The sequence below is a fragment of the Nyctibius grandis genome, chromosome 4 (genome assembly GCF_013368605.1).
Source record: "Nyctibius grandis isolate bNycGra1 chromosome 4, bNycGra1.pri, whole genome shotgun sequence".
NCBI classification, from domain to species: Eukaryota; Metazoa; Chordata; class Aves; order Nyctibiiformes; family Nyctibiidae; genus Nyctibius; species Nyctibius grandis.
Genome location: NC_090661.1, coordinates 33,014,677 through 33,033,792, shown reverse-complemented (window position 1 = coordinate 33,033,792; position 19,116 = coordinate 33,014,677). Strand labels below are relative to the sequence as shown.

Here is a 19,116-nt window from a genome sequence, read left to right as displayed (position 1 = left end):
TTTAGGGGTGCTTAATTTCTGTTTCAAATTATTTGCCACCTCATACTGTTTCCCTGCACAAGGAGATAGGGGAAAGAGGGTGGACTGAGAGCTGAAAGAGGCATATGAGAGTTATCCCACTAATCATTTTTGTTGGGCTAGAGGACTCATTCAGCATAGCAAGGCTAGAAAGGTTAATGATGGAAAAAGAAGTTTATATTTTTATAGCAGCCTTCATTCCAAGGACTTCCCAAATACTTCATAAATTTCAGCTGATAAGGGACATAACTCCTTTTCCTTTTTTTACTTGCTATTTGATCTGGGTGTGAGCTGTCCTGAGGGTTGAGAAATTCTTTGCCTGTGAGCTGTCCTGGGGGTTGAGAAATCCTTTAATTCTTTATCAGCCTGATGTGTGAATTAACTGCCTAAACATATCTCAATAGGACAAGTAGCAGAACATTAAGGTTATACGAAACCCATCGAGAACTGGTCTTGCTGTTTGAGCCAATATGTTACCACGCCTGTGCAAGAAGAAAAGGTGAGAAGTACACAGCAAGGAAGACATACGGCCTTCATCCCTGAGACCCCGGCCCACTACCACCAGGAGGAACTTATTATAATAAAGACTGCCTTCTCGGGGAAAGTCATGAATATGTATAGGCGTCCTTGAAATGATGAATATGTAATACTTTGGTACATAAATACAAGCTGAATTACTGCGAAGGTGCGCACGATTTTGGTGGGACTACCCCCCGTGCTGCCCAGCGCTGAATAAACATACCTACTTTACAACCCTGCCGGTTGTGGAGTCTGTTTTCCGCACGTCACAACTAATACACGAACTACACCTAGAAATCTCATTTTACCACTTCAGAGAAGCCACATCTGGAATGCAGTGTAGCAGTTGATTAACCGTTGCAGTCAAAATTGGGCACACTTACAGGCAGAAACAAGAGAAAAAATAACATCCGTCTGAAACCATGAGGATAATTTACGGCTGCAGGACGTCTTTATTAATAAGCTTCTTCTTAACGTATGTGGCAGTTAAAAACCAGAAAACGAACACAGCCTGTTCCCCATAGAGCTAACAACATTCAAAGGCTGCTGCAGGGAAGCAAGTCTTTCCATCAGCTTCAGTGAGGACTGGCTCAGGCACCAGGAAATAAAGCTTTCCTAATGTTCTTTCATGCCCTGTGGTTGTTTTTCTGTTTGTTTGTTAATTTCCTTCTCTCCTTTCTGTCTGTCGGGAGCATTGTGTCCCCTGCCATTAACAGAATTGCACGTAGGCTTTTACGGAACAAAACACCTATCTCCTCCTCTACAGCAGAGGCGACTGAAAGGCTATTGTTGACTAAGGAAAACACTTGTATTACTTGTCTACTTAGGACCTGCTGAAGACTGGTTTGTAAAAGCTTCTGCCACTTTTGACTGTGACTCAAACGCCACCTGAAGCTCCCTTCTCTGGTGTTTAATCCTTTCTCTCGGATGGCTTTCAGGCTAAGGAGAGTTTCCTACTTTTTAATAACGTTACGATGAGAACTCACGTGTGCCTGGGGATGGGCCTGAAAAGCTTTAGGTTTGAGTTATTCACTGATGACTAAAAAACTGCCCTCATTTGGTCCTTGACTCAGGAAACCTGCCTTTTTTAGAGAATGTGCTGCAAGTCAAGCTCCTCTAAGGAAAGCAGGATTCTGATGTAAGTTTGTTATATGCTGTCAACTTTGCCTTGGCTGAAAAAAAGACAAGTGAATAGCCAGAGAGAAAAGAATATGCGCTGGCTACCATCTCCTGGCACTTCAGCACAGCTCCACACCCTCTACCAGTAAAGTAAGATCCTTCTATTCTAGCAAGGCTCCAACCACATTGACGAAGGACAACCAAGACAGTCACATCATCAGGGGAATGTACATCGGACATAGCTCTAAAACCGGTCAGAAATATCTTACACAGCACTCCACTTATGAGACATATTTTCTGCTAACACACTGATACACTATGACAAAACCTAGCTCTTGCTACTATCAATGGGACAGATTTTTACCAATAATACACGGAAAAGGGGAAAGAAGCCCTAGCATCCAGCCTAGATGTGATCCACATGCAAGCAAGCCTGACTGCACCAAGATCATGCCCTGCGTCCCAAGGAGATTCAGATTGTGTGGCTTCACCAAGCATTTCCATCCCATCTGGCATGCAGGTTTAATAATATCACTGTGGTGTCAGCATCAGTAGTGGGTATGCTAGATGCCTACTTCAGTCCTCTGTAGCGATCAGGTTGCAGGATTCACTGTGCAGACTCCATCTGTTAATCTTCCAGGTATTTGCTATTGGAGACCATCCTTTTAGGCTGATTTGAGAGAGTCCTGCTGACTTCAGGAGACTGGGAGCTATTTACCTCCCAGGTTGAGCATTGCAGTGCTGCAGCTCTCAAACTCTGGCTGCAAAGCATTCGATTGTGATGGGGTCCATAATGCCTGCCCTGTAGGAGCCAGCCTCATCTAGGATGCTAAAGAATTTTCCAAGGCTGACCTAAGCCACCTCAGGTGCTTAGGAGACTCTCTTCCCCTCCTGTGTCAAAAAAGAATGGACCAAGCTTACTTCATTAACCCTCAGGCCTATTTTCCAAGGCTCCTTCAGCCCAAGAACAAAACTCCCAGTTCCCCAAAATATTTTTTTCTCACTGGAAACTTCAAAATGAGCTTCTAAAATCACAAGCACACAAATTCTGGTTTAGGCCTCTCTCTTCCTCTGCTGAAATGTGTTATCTCACTGTTCATGTAAATAAATAAAGTAGTACAGTTCCCACAGGAGAGGCTGAAGGACTCCCTGCTCCAGAACAGCTTGTGGTTGATATTCAGGAGAATTTTTGCTGAAATGTAGGAGAAAAGGTAAATCTTTAATCCCAACTTGCTCTCCCACACCCCAGCAAGCTTCTCTCTATCCAGGAAGTTCTCAGTTACTTGAGGATGAGTATGTCTCACCAGCTAGTTCTGTTTAAACCCACAAAATCTCCTAGCAAAAGTTTTGTTAAAACTATCAGATCCCTCTAAAAGGCTCTGCGTTTAATGACTTGGTTTACTCTGGAAAACCTAGTTCACCTCTAATAATCAGTTCAAATTTTAGCCAATTACCCATATGGCATCTCTGAGCACTGTCCCCTGGATCCAATCCTTTGGATCAAGAAATGCTGAGCAATAAGGAAACAGATCCTTTAATATTTTAAAGGAATAAAGGGGTGAAAAGGATCAGTGGGTACAAAAGGAAGCTGGATAATGAAATACCAGTCTCTTTTACTGAAGGGTTTTTAATCCGTCAAATCCAAATGACCTTAAAGAACCTTCTGAAGAATGATCACATGTGGATACAAACAACTTCAGAGTTGATTCTAGTCTTTTTTAATAGATTTCTCTGGGTATAAGAGAAAGTAATGATAATTTAGGACGCAAATAGGGATGTTTAACTGTGCTTCACCATCCCTCAGTCATGTGGCCAAATTCTGTTTTCATTGACTCTGGGGGAATTCGTACCAGATCACTCAGGTGTTTCTGAGCCAGGTTTGTCCCAGGGGCTACTGCAGATTCTCTGACCATACTCTTAAAGACACAAACAGGTCCTACTAACACAGACTCAGCCTTCTCCTGCCTGCCTTCTCCTTTTTTATTAAAAAAAAAGAAAAAGAAAAAAAGGAGGGTAGTTTTAGAGCAGCTGCAAGAATATAAATAACTCCAGGCTGGGAAATTGCTACAAAATACAGAGGATTTTGACCTTTTCTGATACTTAAGATAAATTACACAAACAAATCAGAAAGAAATCATCCCCCTTTCAAGAAAAGGGAGGAAAGACATGATAAAAGAATGAAACCTTCTGTCACTGCTGTCCTCAGTCAAAGTTCCAACTTCAGCAATTTCTAAGGTGAATCAAGTCAGTGCCTCAATTAATTTCCTAATTATGATGAGCATCAACTTCATGTCTTATCAAAAGGGCCCATATGACCCACTGACTTTATTGCTATTCCACCACTGGTAAGGCTATTGGGGAATAAAAGGGGCTATCTTCCCTGGTGCTCAGAAGCCACACTTCTTTGATAATTATGTGTCTTGTGTCCTATAGCAAGGTGCTGAAGAGTTTCCTTAATTAGGGATCATTCCAGTTGCTTGGAAGTAATCACACTGATGAAGGGAGAAGTATTGGTTTCCTTGAGTCATTCCACTTATCTTCCACTTCTGGTGCTGATTCAAGGGTGTTTTTCTCCCTTCCTATGGTGGTTTGCCCTTTTCTGAGACATGCAACTATCATCGCTCCTGTAAGGACACAGCTCCATAGCTTATCTTAGACAGGAAACTTCAGAAGCGTGGAATATTGCTGGTGGGAAGTCAAATGAGTCATCTGTTTATGAATGGGCTAAGCAGCAAAAGCATTTTCAGAGTCTTCAAGCTGCAATGACGTGGTGCTATCCTTACACTCAATACTAAGGAATATCGCCAGACTGGAAAAGAACCTGGAAGCAGAAAACCTTCCTCCTCCCTCTGATCCTCTAGTTACTGCTGTCTTCTCTAAAGAAGCTGTCCTCAGGCACTGTTCACTCACCATACACCTACACATCAGCAGGGCTCATATTCTTATATGCCCATATTTGAATCCCTGGCAGTCAACCTTTCACCTTCACGTGTGTTTGGGGGTACAAGCTGTGCCAAGTTTGCATTTGCCTTGCCTAGTATCTGCCTTCCACAAGCCCAGACTGCGCTGTAGAGCAGCCATGCTCTCGCATTGAAAAGAGCCCTCTGACAGCAATTTCACAATTCCCTGTATCTGCATGCCCCTACACTCATCTATGCCCAAAGAATAGTATTGGCGACAGAGTGTGTAACTGCATGTCTGTCTTGGCACCTCACGGCATACTTCCTTGTGGCCCACTGCTGCAATGACAAGTGCTCCTGCAAAGCAATGGCATGGCTGGGACCTGCAGGTCCTTGCAGGAGAACTTACAGCCCAGGAATTACTTTGTGTTTGGCTTTTTCCTGAAAGCACAGATGTATTCCTCTCCCTTTATGTCTGCTTTATGGCAATTTGTAACTTCTGTCCCTTTGCTATCTCACAACTCCTTGTTCTGAAAAATCGGGAAATTCAACAAATCACATTATGGAAAGAACTAATTATTTTAGCCTTTCTTTTTGTTTTAAAGATTTTTTGAATGTTCAAAAGCCAATATTTTTTCCATCTGGCAGAATTTAAATAGCCTCTTTCATCATCCAGGGCAACCCTTAAAGAACTTAAATATTTTGCAGTTCCTTGAAGGGCCATTTGAATGTATTGCTCTAAGTACACATGGGGGATTGTTAGGAACATAGTGACTTAGCAACAGATGATCAAACAGAAGGACTTACCCAATGTTGATGTGGTCATAACTGAATTCCCCACACATGCATAACCTTATCAGAATGCCAAAGTACCTGCTGTGTGCCAGCAGCAATATCCGCCTGGAGTACTGACAAGCAGAAAAGCACAGAAGCTCAGAACAGGATGGGAAGTTTGGGCTGTGCTACTGATGGCCTGACTGATTTTTCTTTGCAGAAATTGCAGGCATAAGTCCCTCAAAACGATTGCCCATCCCCCTGGACAATTTCTTCAGAGCGTGTGGTACTGATACTACTTGATTTCCAGGGCTGTTAACAAAAGCAACATGAAAGGAACAAGCTTCTTGTAGGCAAATTGCTGATCCCAGTTTGATGAACCTCTTCATTTTAACCCGCAAACAATTTGCTTAAGCGGTTTATAAATATAGGTGCCATGGGGCCATGTGGCAGGAGTCAAGAGTGGCTGAGGCAATCCTAACTAGATTTTCACTGCTTAGATCAGGCTTCCTTCACCTTCTAACACTGACATAGATGGTGAGGGTGAAGAGAGACCACAAAGCGGTATTAAGTGGTGTGTGTACCAATGACCTCAAATTGAACCTGGGCAAATGCACAGGGGGTGCGTCCAGTTTCTGTCTCATGACTATCCACTAGGAAATTCTGCCCTGCTTTACATCAGAACTTCCTTCAAAACTAATTAAGATGGTGTGCAGCACTTACTAGGCAGAGACTTATGCTCTCTGATAGTTTTCACTTCTTAAATAACCCAGAGTTCGCCAATGAAGAAGAATTTTTCGGGAAATCTGCAGGAAGAGACTCCTAATCATGCAGCATGTTCACTGAACCACTCACTGAGAAAGCTGCTGTGAAATGGCGTTGGAGAAGATGAAGTCTGAACTGCTGCTGCTGGAACCAGGTCATTCTCTCTTTTCTTTCCACAGGAGCTGCTTTGTGAGTACACCCAGCCATGCTTCTTTGATCCAGTACCTGCTCGTTAGAAGTCCATAGGGAACTGGCAAAGCGGGGAGAGATTTCAGTCTTGAGCAAGTATGAATATGCTTGGCAGTCTGCAGTGGGGAGTAAGGAAATTCAGAGCTAAGTGCCAATGAGGGAGTAACAAAGCCCCTTGCAGCTTACAAGTGAATGTGGGCAGGAAGATCAGAAGAGATGCATGGCATTGTAGGGAGAGGCTCAATGCCACAGCAGCACGCAATTAGGCTGCAACAGCACTGCAAAGTAAGTTTTGCAGAGGTAAATAGCAGGTCAAAGGCATGCCCAGTGGTTAAGTAGAGCTTATCTGCCTGTGCTGGGCTTGTAGCAAGTCCAGGGATTTTTCAAGTTGCATGGCCAAATGGCAGAGTCACAAGCAGAGGGCTGGACATGCCCCTAACCATTAGCAGTCAGCCTGCATTGCCTACTTAGACCACAAAATTTATAACTTTTAAAATTAACGGTTACCAGTCAGTTACCAATTATCATGGTGGGACCTGAGGCATCATTGTATTAAACAGGAATTTGACAGAAAAATTATTCATAAACAGATGTAGACAGAAGATTTCTGAATGGATGTTCTATTTGCTAAGAAAACACTGGTGAAGGACAAAAAACCAAAAATTTGAAAATAAAGCCTGACTCGTGTGGCTTCAGCAGTCCTTTTGAGGATGGGGAACCTGGCTTACAGGTCCTGGCAATCAGCCACATGGACGTTGTCTCACGGTGTGATCCTGAGAAAGCTGACCTGGGAGGGAGAGCCAGCCTTATATCTCCTTCCCATTCCCTCTGCAGCATTGTGACCTCAGCCAGCAGGACACATGGCTCCATCTGCCCTCAGTCGGTGTGACCAGATGGTATCCTCCCAACCCATGGCCCAGCCACCGGCACAACATCTGTACGGATACTAATTAGCAAGCCCACAGCCAGATGAGGAATTTAAGGTGGCCAAACACAGCTACCTAGCACACGGTCATACAGCCAGATCTCAAGGCCTGCCAGGCAGATTTGTGTAAACACACATTAACTCATACATCGCCACATGGCTATAAAGCTCTAGCTCTGGTATTGCATGCTGATACAGAAGAATACAAGCCATAAACCAGCTAATTAACCTTGGCAGATAAGAGAGCTGTCACCAAAAGATTTCAGAGCCCTTTTTGAAGGAAGGAAATAACACAGCATACAAGAGGCGATACTTAGGCACAGAGCAGCGATGTGATGTTTCCTTCTCCTTCCCCCAGCTTTATATGCTGAGCATGACGCCATATGGTGTGGAATATCCCTTTGGTCAGTTGGGGTCAGCTGTCCCGGCTGTGTCCCCTCCCAGCTTCTTGTGCACCCCCAGCCCACTCACTGGTGGGGTGTATGAGAAGCAGAAAAGGGCCTTGACTCTGTGTAAGCCACTGCTCAGCAATAACGAAAACATCCCTGTGCTATCAACACTGTTTTCAGCACACATCCAAAACATAGCCCAATCGATAGCTACTGTGAAGAAATTAACTCTATTCCAGCCAAAAACAGCACAGAAACCAATATAGAACTGGTTATCCTAAAAGCCTAAGCAGGTCCCTCATAAATTAATAGCTGGTTCACAGATTCACTAGAGATTTTCTACCAAATTGTACTGTATTTTTTCTACAGAATCTCACCTCACTCAAGATCCCCGATAGGCCTGTTTGGGCATGAATGGACACTTGTGGCAAAAGAAGTTATTGGCATAGGACTCTTAGCCCACATGATGAAGAAAGGTGAGAGATGTGTAATGAATGAGGATGGGGACTCCAGAAAGAGAAATGAAAGTTTCACTGTTAAAGCAGTTGAACTCTATTGTGAAGAATGAGATTCTCTCCTCACATTTGCCATAAAACACCTATGGAAAACACAGAAACAGCTTTTATGAAGGTCATTTCCATTCTGTGCTTTTTGTGTCTTTTTCTGGCACTGAGTCAAGATCCTGAATTCAGATTTACTCAAGTGCTGAGTACTCACACCTTAATTGAAACACACTTTAAACTCATCTAGGGGGTGAGGGGGAAGGCAGCTTCCCCCCCAAATATTCAAATCTTCAGGAACTGAAAATCAAATATCCCAAATTAGCAGATACTCAAGATAAATTTCTGCTTCTCTGTGCTTCAGTTCTCTCTGAAGAGAAATTAGCAGCTCTTTCATAATTCACAGTGGTTTTGTGAACTTCATGATGAGTAAGCAAAGAAAGATGTCTATGAAAAAATCAATACTTTTTTTTTAACGGGTTTTGGATGGTGCACATTAAATAAGGAAAAGGGACACCCACTTCCTGAATACTGCAAATGTTTGTTTGCCGAACACTGATAAGCCATTTTTATTCCTTTGCAGATCATGTAGGGTTATTTGTGCTTGTTATTAAAATTATGCACATTTGTATGCTAGCCATATCAGTCCTTCCAATTCCTGCTCAGCACCTATTCTGTGAACCAAAATGCAGGCACTGCTAATTTCCTACATAGTTTAGACCAAACATGATAAACTTGCTGCATCTTCACGTCCTGATCCGATCCCTTTCAACAGCAACGGGCTTCCAAAAATACTAAGGGCAGAGAAAGATTTGGCTATGGACTCTGGCCTGGCAGGCTGTGCTGACCCCTGTTCCCTTTCTGTAAGCACTACTACAGATCTGAAGCAGCAAATAATAAAAAAAAAAAAAAAAAAAAAAAAAAAAAGATAGCTGTGCCCACCTCAGCCAGAGCAGCAGAGAAGTGATTACAGTTCTTGTGCATCAGGTGATATGCATTGCCTTTGTACTCCTTGCCCAGCTCTTCCATAATCTTATCCACATCCTCTTCTGTGAAGTCTGTAGTGCCCAAGGCAATGGATTCTCTAGTTAAAAACAAAACACACAACAGGAAACATGGAAAGATACAGCAAAGAGAGGGATGCATACCCAGGGAAAAGGAAATTATTAGGCATTGGCAAGAAGGACAGGCTTAAAACATGGACATGCATGTGTGGGGCTATCAGAGACTCTCACTAACAAAATGGCACAGTAATATCCCCAGTTTATCCACAAAGCAGGTTACAGCACAGGCAACAGCCCCAAGAGCTTCCTGCTCACCACCAGGGAAGTCTCAGCTCTGGGGGTCTGCTCCCACTCTGCCCATTGCCCCTCAATAGAAACGTCCAGCAGGACAGAGGAGATGATGATTTTCTCATGATGGAGAGGGCTTCCGTGGGGTGGGCCAGGAAGGAGCAGACAGAGAACTTTATGCAGAAACCTATTGCTTCTCCCAATATTCACTCAACAGCACTCAGGCTTCTAAAAGTCTCCAACAACCATCAACATAAACTGGCAGTCTGGGAAGGTCAAGCCCCACTTGCCATGAGCAGTTCCTTGACCCACAGATCCACAGTGTGAGCACTTTGAACAACACTTTAATGCAGCATCCTCTCACACTCCTCTAGCAGCTGACCTGTCCCTTGTGACAGAGTAGCAATAAACACACAAGATGACTTCTGGTACTCTGTGCAGTATACATAAATAGGTGATACTCATAAAAAAATAGGTTTTGTTTTTTTCCCTTGTGCACTGGCTCTGTGTAACACACAGTTACTCCCATTCTTGCCGACAGGTGAAACTGGGAGCACAGAACACAAAGAAAATGGGAAAAGAGAACTTCATTCATTTGTAAGTATGCTTTTAAACCCTGCCAAACACAGTTCAGCACTGTTCCCTGTTTGGTGTACACGCTCTTTTATCCACCTCCAAAATCTCTGCAGGGCTGCCTTTGAACCAGGATCATGTAAAGGATGCAGTGAGGGTGCTTATCAGGAGAGGCAAAGGGGGACCCAGAGGAGAGCACTTCCCTGCTCCCCCTATACAGATGGCTACCAGGAGGGAGAGGGGAAGAGGTAGAAAAGGGCCCTTACTTGAATTTAAAGGTCTCGCCAAGTTCTAGCGCACTGCCAGGTGTGATCTCGAAAATCCCACTGAAAGGGTAGGGATGCCCTCCATAGGCAAACTCTGACAAGGAAAGAAACAGACTGTGAGTAATTGAATGAACACAATGTCAGGAAAAAGTCTATGGCAGCTGTCTGCACGGCTCAGCATCAGCACCAGGGACTGGGCTATTGCCAACATTGGTTTCAGCCAGACTCTGAAAGCCATTTTCTCTGTCCGGTTACCTGTCAGCCTGAGGATGCCCTCACAGCCTCCCTCCATGCTAACACTACTGCTTCCCCACAGCACCAGGAAAACTCTCAGAGTCTGCCCCTGTGCCTGTCCAGATGGCTTCCTCTCAGTGGAAAGTTTTGCAGTGGAGGCATCAAGAAACACTACAAGAAGCTGTTGGTGGTGGTACTGAGCTGGAAGAAGTCTTTTCTAGAGTAGGGAGAAATCAGTCTTCTTCCAGAGGGGTTTACAGGCAACAACCAGGAATTCTTTGCAGAAAGCCAAGCTGATTGCACCCTCCTGCCTCAGCACACAGGTCGAGCCAGGAGGTCTCTTCATGTCATACAGGCCATCTTGCATGGCCTGTGAAACACAACCTGTGGAACTCACGGTGTCACACATACCATCTCGCATGGCCTGTGAAACCTGCTGTGCTTGAGATGGAACATGGTACCCCATGGGCTTTATCTACTGCGTAGCACTGGCTAAAAATACCATGAGTAAGATAGCCCTAGTCATTCCCATTTAATGCTGAAGGAAACGGAAAGTCTGTGATGCCAGTCTGTCCTTCACTGCACTACAGCTGTTTTCCCAGATCCCTTGACTGCTCCTTTGCAATGGGTGCTCTAATCAGCTTCAACCCCATCCAGACCATTTCATAAGTCTTACAAGACATTTTCTTTTCCTTGTAACTCTGATGTTTCAAAAGAACAGTTTCCAAGGCCTGGAAATCCAGATTCCAAGATTCCTAGACCATATACATTCGTAAAGAATTACTGCAAAATGGATTTACCCTGGCAGGGAATTAGCACAAATATGCATATATAGGTCTCAAGACAACCACTGATCCACCTCTCTTCCCCTTCCCTTATTTCCTCTCTTCTCTTTCCCCTTCCTTCACTGCAGAACAGCTTTCCCATATTGCTTGGTCCCTCCTATCTCCCATCCTGCTACACACCTGCACAAGCTACAGAGGCTGCAGTTAACATGCTGAAAATATGAAGGGCTACATGGTTCATGATAGAACTGCACAAGTCCCTGCTGGACTTCACAATAGACTCTAAAAACAACCAGCTGAGTTTTTCATTTCTCAAAACATTCCTTGCCAAGAGCTGTAAGTTTGGGGTGCTTTTTCCATATCAGACTAGCCATACAGTTGTCCCCATGTTCTGCAGGTAGTGAAAACAAAATACATCATACCTCTGCCGTAGATCTCGATGCCAGAGTGGAAGACACCAATCCCCAAGGTGGAGGTGTATTCATTTATCCAGTACTACAGTAAGAGAAGAGCCACATTTGAAAGCATTAGGGGAAAAGAAACACATGATTTTGGTCTAGGGTATATCCCCCCGTCTCCCATCCTCAGGGCAACTTCTCTTAAGGGCAAGAGTGATTTTGAAATTATCTTGAGACAAACAAATTGAGACTCCTTATAGACCAACAGAAGTGGGCACTGTGTGTATACAGCTGGCTGGGATTAGGTCTCCAAAAAAATGCTCATCTAACCCTTTCCACATAAGGCATTAACCTGTATTAATATACAACTGGACCTGAATCTGCATAAACCCAGCTGCTACAGGATGTATGGTTATTTATCTGTCTTCTCAGTTAAATAGCTGACACTGAGCCAGTTTTACCAATTCACTTGTCTTATCTGATCTTCAAAATCTTGAGTTAGAGAATCCCCAAATATTTTCCAAACACCTTTTTATATCACCTCCCAACATCTACTTTTTATTAAGTTGGTTTTAGGCAATGAGATCATAGAGACAGAGGTCTGTTCCCCCTGTAGGTCAGAGGAGCACCATTTAGTAATTATCCAAATGACATTGATAACTGCTTTATAGAAAAAAAAAGAAACTCAGATCATGCTAGTCGACATGATCACATGTGACCACAACTTCACCCAACTCAAAGACAAATTTTCAAGAGGAGCTGTTAAGTCACAGAATCACAGAATCACAGAATGTTAGGGATTGGAAGGGACCTCGAAAGATCATCTAGTCCAATCCCCCTGCCGGAGAAGGATTGCCTAGATCACATCACACAGGAACGCGTCCAGGCAGGTTTTGAATGTCTCCAGAGAAGGAGACTCCACAACCTCTCTGGGCAGCCTGTTCCAGTGTTCAGTTACCCTCACCATAAAGAAGTTTTTCCTCATATTTATGTGGAACCTCCTGTGTTCCAGCTTGCACCCATTGCCCCTTGTCCTGTCAAGGGATGTCAGTGAGAAGAGCCTGGCTCCATCCTCATGACACTTGCCCTTTACATATTTATAAACATTAATGAGGTCACCCCTCAGTCTCCTCTTTTCCAAGCTAAAGAGACCCAGCTCCCTCAGCCTCTCCTCATAAGGGAGATGTTCCACCCCCTTAATCACTTCATTGCTCTGGAGTCCAGCACTTCCCCATTACCTTAAGAGCAGAGGAATACTGCAGTCCCGTGCATGCGTGCGATGCTTCTCCACCAAGCACTGCTCACTGTTGCCACCATACCATGAAGGACAGTGCAGACAGCCAAACAAGTCCCAGCTAAGCTAATTCTGGAGTGGGAAGCCGCACAGCCATGCCAGGGCAGTGCTGCATTGGAGATAATTAGCCCTGCTCAGCACCAGTATTTATTAGGTTAGCTGCAGAGCTGTGCTGCTACAGAAGTGATGTTTTCAGGCAATGAGTGGAAACTGCCCGTGCCTGGTATATTTACAGCTCACTTACGGCTACTGTGCAGTGAAGATGCATCTCTAGTAACTCAGAACAACTGAATTCTTATTTTAATCAAGGACTGCAAGAAAAGTGAGTGTTGTTCACTTGTCCCCATACAATGACATGACAGGTTCATTCAGCTGAAGGTCTCTTTTGGGTCTGGTAGCTGCTTCTGGTGGAGCCAGAATAAGCTGCACCTTCCCTGGTGTCTGGTGGCACTGAGCTGCCACGGTATGAGTGAGAACCCCTCTGCTGTCAGGTAACCAGAGGTCTGGCATACTCCACCTACTTTCCTCACACTGCTTGCTTATGTATTTTTGATGACTGCAGTAGCACTCTAAATTACCTAGAAATACTTTCTGTGAGACCACTGCTACTGTGGAAAAACACAGTAGCACTGATATGAAAAGTGCAGACCCAAGCCTGACTTAATGTATGGACAGTCTCGATACCTTAAACCATGTCCCCCAAAATGCTTGCCTCTGGCAGTACAGCAGTTCCCTTTCCCTCCAGAAAATGCTGTAATGCTGCTTGTTCTTTGTGAGTTTTGGTATCACAAATGATGTATTACTGCAGGAAGGCAGCAAACCACCTGACCCTAGCTGGACCCCTGCCTACTGCTCTCTTGAGACCTTGTATAACCTCCGCTTACCTCTTCACCTGAATTATGCAAACTCTTGTTTTTAGGATACATCAGAGCATTGGACTGGAGCTAGGTCAGGTAGCTCTCAACCGCTGCCAGCGCATTAGCAATGAACCCTCTATTGAAAACTGTGCCGGGTATTTAGGGACATGATGTGCCCTTTGCTTCTGCTGCCCTTCTCCACAGATCTCTGCTGCCCTGTCCTCTGCAGCAGGAATATCCCTGCTCTGACTGGGGAAGAAGATACAGAGGTGGAGGCTGCATATGGGAGCAACATCTGCTGAGGAGACCGAAGCCTGTCTCCCATGGACACATAACCCTCAGTTCAGTTCTTTGATCTCCCAGATCTCATGGGTTAACTCCTCAGACCCTCAGATAGTCTCAGCTTCAGAGAAATACTGGTTTCTACAGAGTCCCACTGTAACAACTCCCAGAGGATATGGTAAGTAGGTTGCCTTCTTCCCCTAGGCTGAGCTATTGTCTCACAGCAACAATACAAGCACAACATGCTCAGGTCATGCCAGCTGCTTTGCTTAGAGGAGCAACTAATAGGAAGAGAAGGGAGACTTTTTAAATTAGAAATGCTCTTGCCAGTTATCAAAGTCAGGGCTATCTGCAGAGGCTGATCTCCATCAGGCTTTGTATTTCAAACAAGAAAGTTAAACTGAAAGCCACTTTCAGCTATAGCTTTTTCTTCTTCCATGTTAAAGTTTATGTTGGATCCAAACAACAAACAGGCAGACAAGCAGGAAAAGAACAAAAACCTCTCCTTGATCCCTGAGGTCTCTTCCAACCTGGTTGATTCTGTGATTCTGTGTGTGTGTGACCTGATCACCTCATATGTGCAGAGCACTGTCAGATCACAAGCCTGCCCTGTCCCGCAGCCACTTTTGTTCCCAGCACAGAGCCACAGCCCCTGAAACCCACCCTGCCCTACTTCAGGAGCCAAGAGCCAGGCTGCAGGGCAGCTCTGGAAGCACAAGTGATGAGGAGGCTCCACCAGAGAGAAAGGAGAGAGGAGCAAAAGTGTTTCTCTGGCTGATGCCACATGTTGCAGGATTACAACCATCACATGGACATTTCTGTATTTAAATGGTATATTTTTCAGTATGAATTCCTATAATGAACTATTATGGATTGAACTGCAACAACCTCAGCCATCTCTGAATTTGAACTGAAGCTGTACTGGTTTAGACACTTTCTTTCAAATGACTTAATACAAAAGTGTTATTGAAGTGGGATCTGATTTGCATCTTAGTTCACTGCAAATAAAAATTTCAGTATTATCTCTTAGCAAGACCAAAATGCAAAGCAGCTCTGAATCATGGCTGCTACTGTCCTCATCTCACCCCTGTCTCCAGGGTGCTGCAAAATCTGCCTCCGGTGTGTGACCGAACACACACTGAACGCCTCACGGCACTTTGGCGCAGCCCACGGCTAGTTTGGGAGGAAGCTATGCTAAAGTGAACACATCAGTCACTTGCTGAGCTGGAAGAGAGAATCCAAGCCAGATTTGAAACCAGGTTTGTACACACATGCACAAGCTGGCCTTGTTTGCCAAGGGGTTTGCAATTCTGAGCATAGGAACAGCAGCAACAGTCAGCAAATACTCATCTCTGAAGTAAATGGGCTATTGCTCAGATTAAAAACAAAAATCTGCAGCCTGTTCTGAGTCAGATGAAAGAGACAGGGAATCAAATACAGCAGTATCTTAAAGGGAGTTGTGATTCATGACTTCATCACATACTGCCTGCAAAATTGTGCCATAAACCCTACACAGAGGGACTTGGAGCATTCTGTCTCATTTCCATCTTCAACAGAGACAGAGAACAGCTCAGAGGTGAAGAGCAGCAGCAAGGAAAGCTAACCAGACTGCAGCTGCTTACAAAAGCAGCAGGCAGCCCAAGACTCAAAATTCAAACCCAGAGAAGAACCTCCTCTTATTTACAGTTTGTAGTGCATCAGTTAACAGCCTTTAATGCAGGTCCTTGACAAAGTAGAATCTGAAATTTTCTGGTTTTCATTCAAGCCTTCCCTGATTTCCTGGTTGGTTTGGTTCAGAGCTCAAAGTGTCTGGTGAGTTAGTTTAGATTCCAGGAGATACTCTGAGTCAGTTGTGTTATTCACCTCATTTATCCATCTTTCATACAGAGGTAGAAATGACAGTGAACCATGCCCAAACTTTCCAGCGAGGAAAGAAACTAAAAAGCTTCATTATATTGATATGCTTCTGGTAGGTCTAGGATGGAGAAGCAGATGGTGTGATATTAGCAGATTATGTCATCCTGGGACTTTTCAGGGCATAAGTTCCTGGGAACTCCTTCCAGAAACATGGGTTTCTAGACAGGAGAGGCCCATCCATGTAACCACGAACTTCTACCACCAAATAATACCACGCTATAACATTGAAGTTCCTGTCACTAACTTTCTCTTTACCAACGTACTTCTGACCATTGTTTTCTATGGTGTGTCACCAAAATCTTTCCTGTGTCACTGTGCTGAGCAGCTTAACCAACCAGCTCCCTAGAGGCTGGAGACAGGACCACCTCTGTGACTATCTCAGATATTACTTTCTCTGAGCAGCCAACACACTACACAATATTCCATTTATCACCCCAGTACAGACTGGGTATTCTATTCCACCAGATCCATCCACTGCTGAACAGACGATAATACGTCCTTTCTTATGATCTTTATGAACATATAGAAAAGAAATCCACTGAGAGTTGCTAAACAAATCTGGTTTCAGCAAATAGTTGCAAACTCTGAGTACTCATGTCATAGATCCTTGCCATGCTCTTCTACTCTACACTAGGTATCATATACAATCATCATCTGAGCCAGAATACCAGGCTAGATAGAGCTTTGTTCTAACCTAGCCTGATTGCTCTGATGTCCATGTATGACCACACACTATTTTGAACAAGACACCATTACCAAGGATGGGTGCAGATTATAAACCAGTAAGTAAATTAACAATATCTCCTCTCAAAGCACCATCTGTATATAAACCAGTAGGATTATTTCCTTTTCCCCTGTGAATCAACTGTCAAAGCTTTGCTTCTAGAAGGAAGGAAAGAAACAGTAAAGGTGGACAAGAGCTACAGAAGATATTCTGACATTGCTAGTGAGCAAGGAGCATGTTAAGGGACTGAAGGAGATGACCAAATCACCTCACCCTCTGCTAGTCTTCAGATCATGGAGCACTCCTGCCAACACAGGTCCAATAACAGAGTCTCTGCCCTACCACCTGGGCTTGATTTTAATCCTTTCCTCTTTGAGAGCCAAGTCACACATCACCAAGCTCTCCTTTGTAGAGAAGATGTCTCGTCTCTAGGATAGGGGAGCTGTCTCACTGCAAAAGAGACCCTTGGCTCAACAAATCCAAGTGGAAGACACCCAGGGCTCCAGCTGCTAACTAGTGTGCTCTATGAAAGGAGTCAGACTGGCAAGGAGCATTTCTTCACACCTCTGCCTTTATTAGATACACCATGTTAATTCTTTTCCCAGAGGCTTTGTCCTGGGCTTAGCAGTGCTTGGCCCCTGCGGTCAACTTACCTAGGCCGCCTCATGAAAACATGCAGAGGAGTGTGTGTACTAATAAGTGCACTATCTATCATATCTCAAACACCAGGAAAACCCTCTGTGATGTTAAAGCTCAACACAAAAGCCAGTATTAAAGGCAAGATCAGATTGATGCAGGAGACCAGCCAGGGAACATCCAAGTAATATTGCAGCATTATTTTCTGAGATACGTTGATCCAGATGTGACATATGAGAGCACAAAAGACAAAACTAGTGGGGAAAGCTAGAGAACATCACTTCAGGAAACCAGTGAGTAAAATCCCAGCCCTATAGGGTCAGCAGCTTCAGAAGAGTTTCAGTTTCCCCCAATACACTTTTCTAAATCAGGATCCAGAATCTTGGGCCCACAGAGGTGAAAGAAGAGAGCCCAAAACAGATCACCGACTTTATTCCCTGAGCAATGCTTGCAGGGGTGAAGGAAGCATTACCTCAACTGCAGACATGCAGGACAGGGGGCTTCCCGCAGATCTTTGCCAAGGCGCTTCAGTCATATTGCAGCAGTACTCAATTTATGTCCCACAGCCCCAGGCACACACACAGTTCTGCCAATGTGTCTCAGTCCTTCTGCTGTTCATCCCTTCTGGCCTGGAGCTCTGGTAACAAAACTCACTGTCACGTGGAATGACATCAAATTATACAGCATGGCTGCTATTAGTAAGTTTTCTTTAGCAATTGGATAAGACCCCGGCTCATTTCAGTGTGACCTGTGTCTCTTACACTCAGTTCTCCAGAGGTCCAAGGCTTGTGTATTAACCAAGCCTAAAATGCTATTTTCCTAATATACTATGAATACAGGTTAAGCAGGAAAGGATTTAAATGCATGTGGGCAGAACAGCAACTAAAAAAGCTTAACAGAGTATTGAGGAGTGACCTGTCTTTGGCACCTCATACCTGGAAAAAGCTATCTGAGTGGGTCCTCACTCCAGCACATGCAGAACACTACTCTTCCTGGCTGGAGGATCACCTTCGAGTCTTCTTCGCTGTTGGCAAAAGCTATCAACCTGCAAGTCAGGGACCAGGGCGTGACAGCCCACCAGGTCACTCCAAATCAAATTAGCCAAAAGCGCCTGCTTCAGTGAGATGTGCTAACTTTCACTTAAAATGCCAGACAGTGTTAAAGAAACAAAATACTGCAGTAGGCAGCTTTCTGTTTACAAACAGGCTCAGCCTGCAATAGGCAGTAACTTGCAAGTCTCAAGAAAAACAGTTCCCAGAGTGTGGACATTGGCATGTTTGCAAACTACCCAACTGGCAGAGCTGATCAAAGCTTGAGGAACTACAGGTTTTCTTCCAGGAGAGCATACAAGTACTGAGAAACCTGCAGCTTCAATGCAGACAGAGAGCTTGATGTAGCTCTGATGAAGCAGGGATACAGGGTTATACAAGAACCCCACTCAAGGGCCCCACTTCAGACTTGGACCAGGACAGGAGAACTAGCTGGAGAATAGACATCTGATGAGTAGAGTCACATTACAGAAAGAAGAAAAAGACAAGGCATCTCTTGGCATGCAACTGACTCTGCTCTGCTGCATTTTAAATGAGAGGAACTTCTGCTAAGGACACCTCTCCACCCTTCATGTTAATACACTCTAATAGACCAGGAGTTTCCTGGGCAATGACAGCCTGAAATTTACAGCTTATACTGCTAAACATACTCCCTCATGCAAACCCACAAATGCTAAGAGGAGTGACCCAAGGCAAGATGCTCAACAGCAC

At 44.4% G+C, this 19,116-nt stretch overlaps 1 protein-coding gene across 1 annotated transcript in view; it reads right to left on the bottom strand.

Annotated features, from left to right (window-relative positions):
* The window catches only part of LOC137661736 (deubiquitinase DESI2-like), a 41,501-nt gene that overhangs the window by 7,477 nt on the left and 14,908 nt on the right, over window positions 1–19,116 (bottom strand). Inside the window, exons 2-4 of the mRNA XM_068397361.1 lie at window positions 11,671–11,743; window positions 10,230–10,323; window positions 9,041–9,182 (exon numbers count right to left, since the gene is read on the bottom strand). Of these exons, the coding sequence (XP_068253462.1) occupies window positions 9,041–9,182; window positions 10,230–10,323; window positions 11,671–11,743 (309 nt within the window). The remainder of the gene's footprint in view (window positions 1–9,040; window positions 9,183–10,229; window positions 10,324–11,670; window positions 11,744–19,116) is intronic.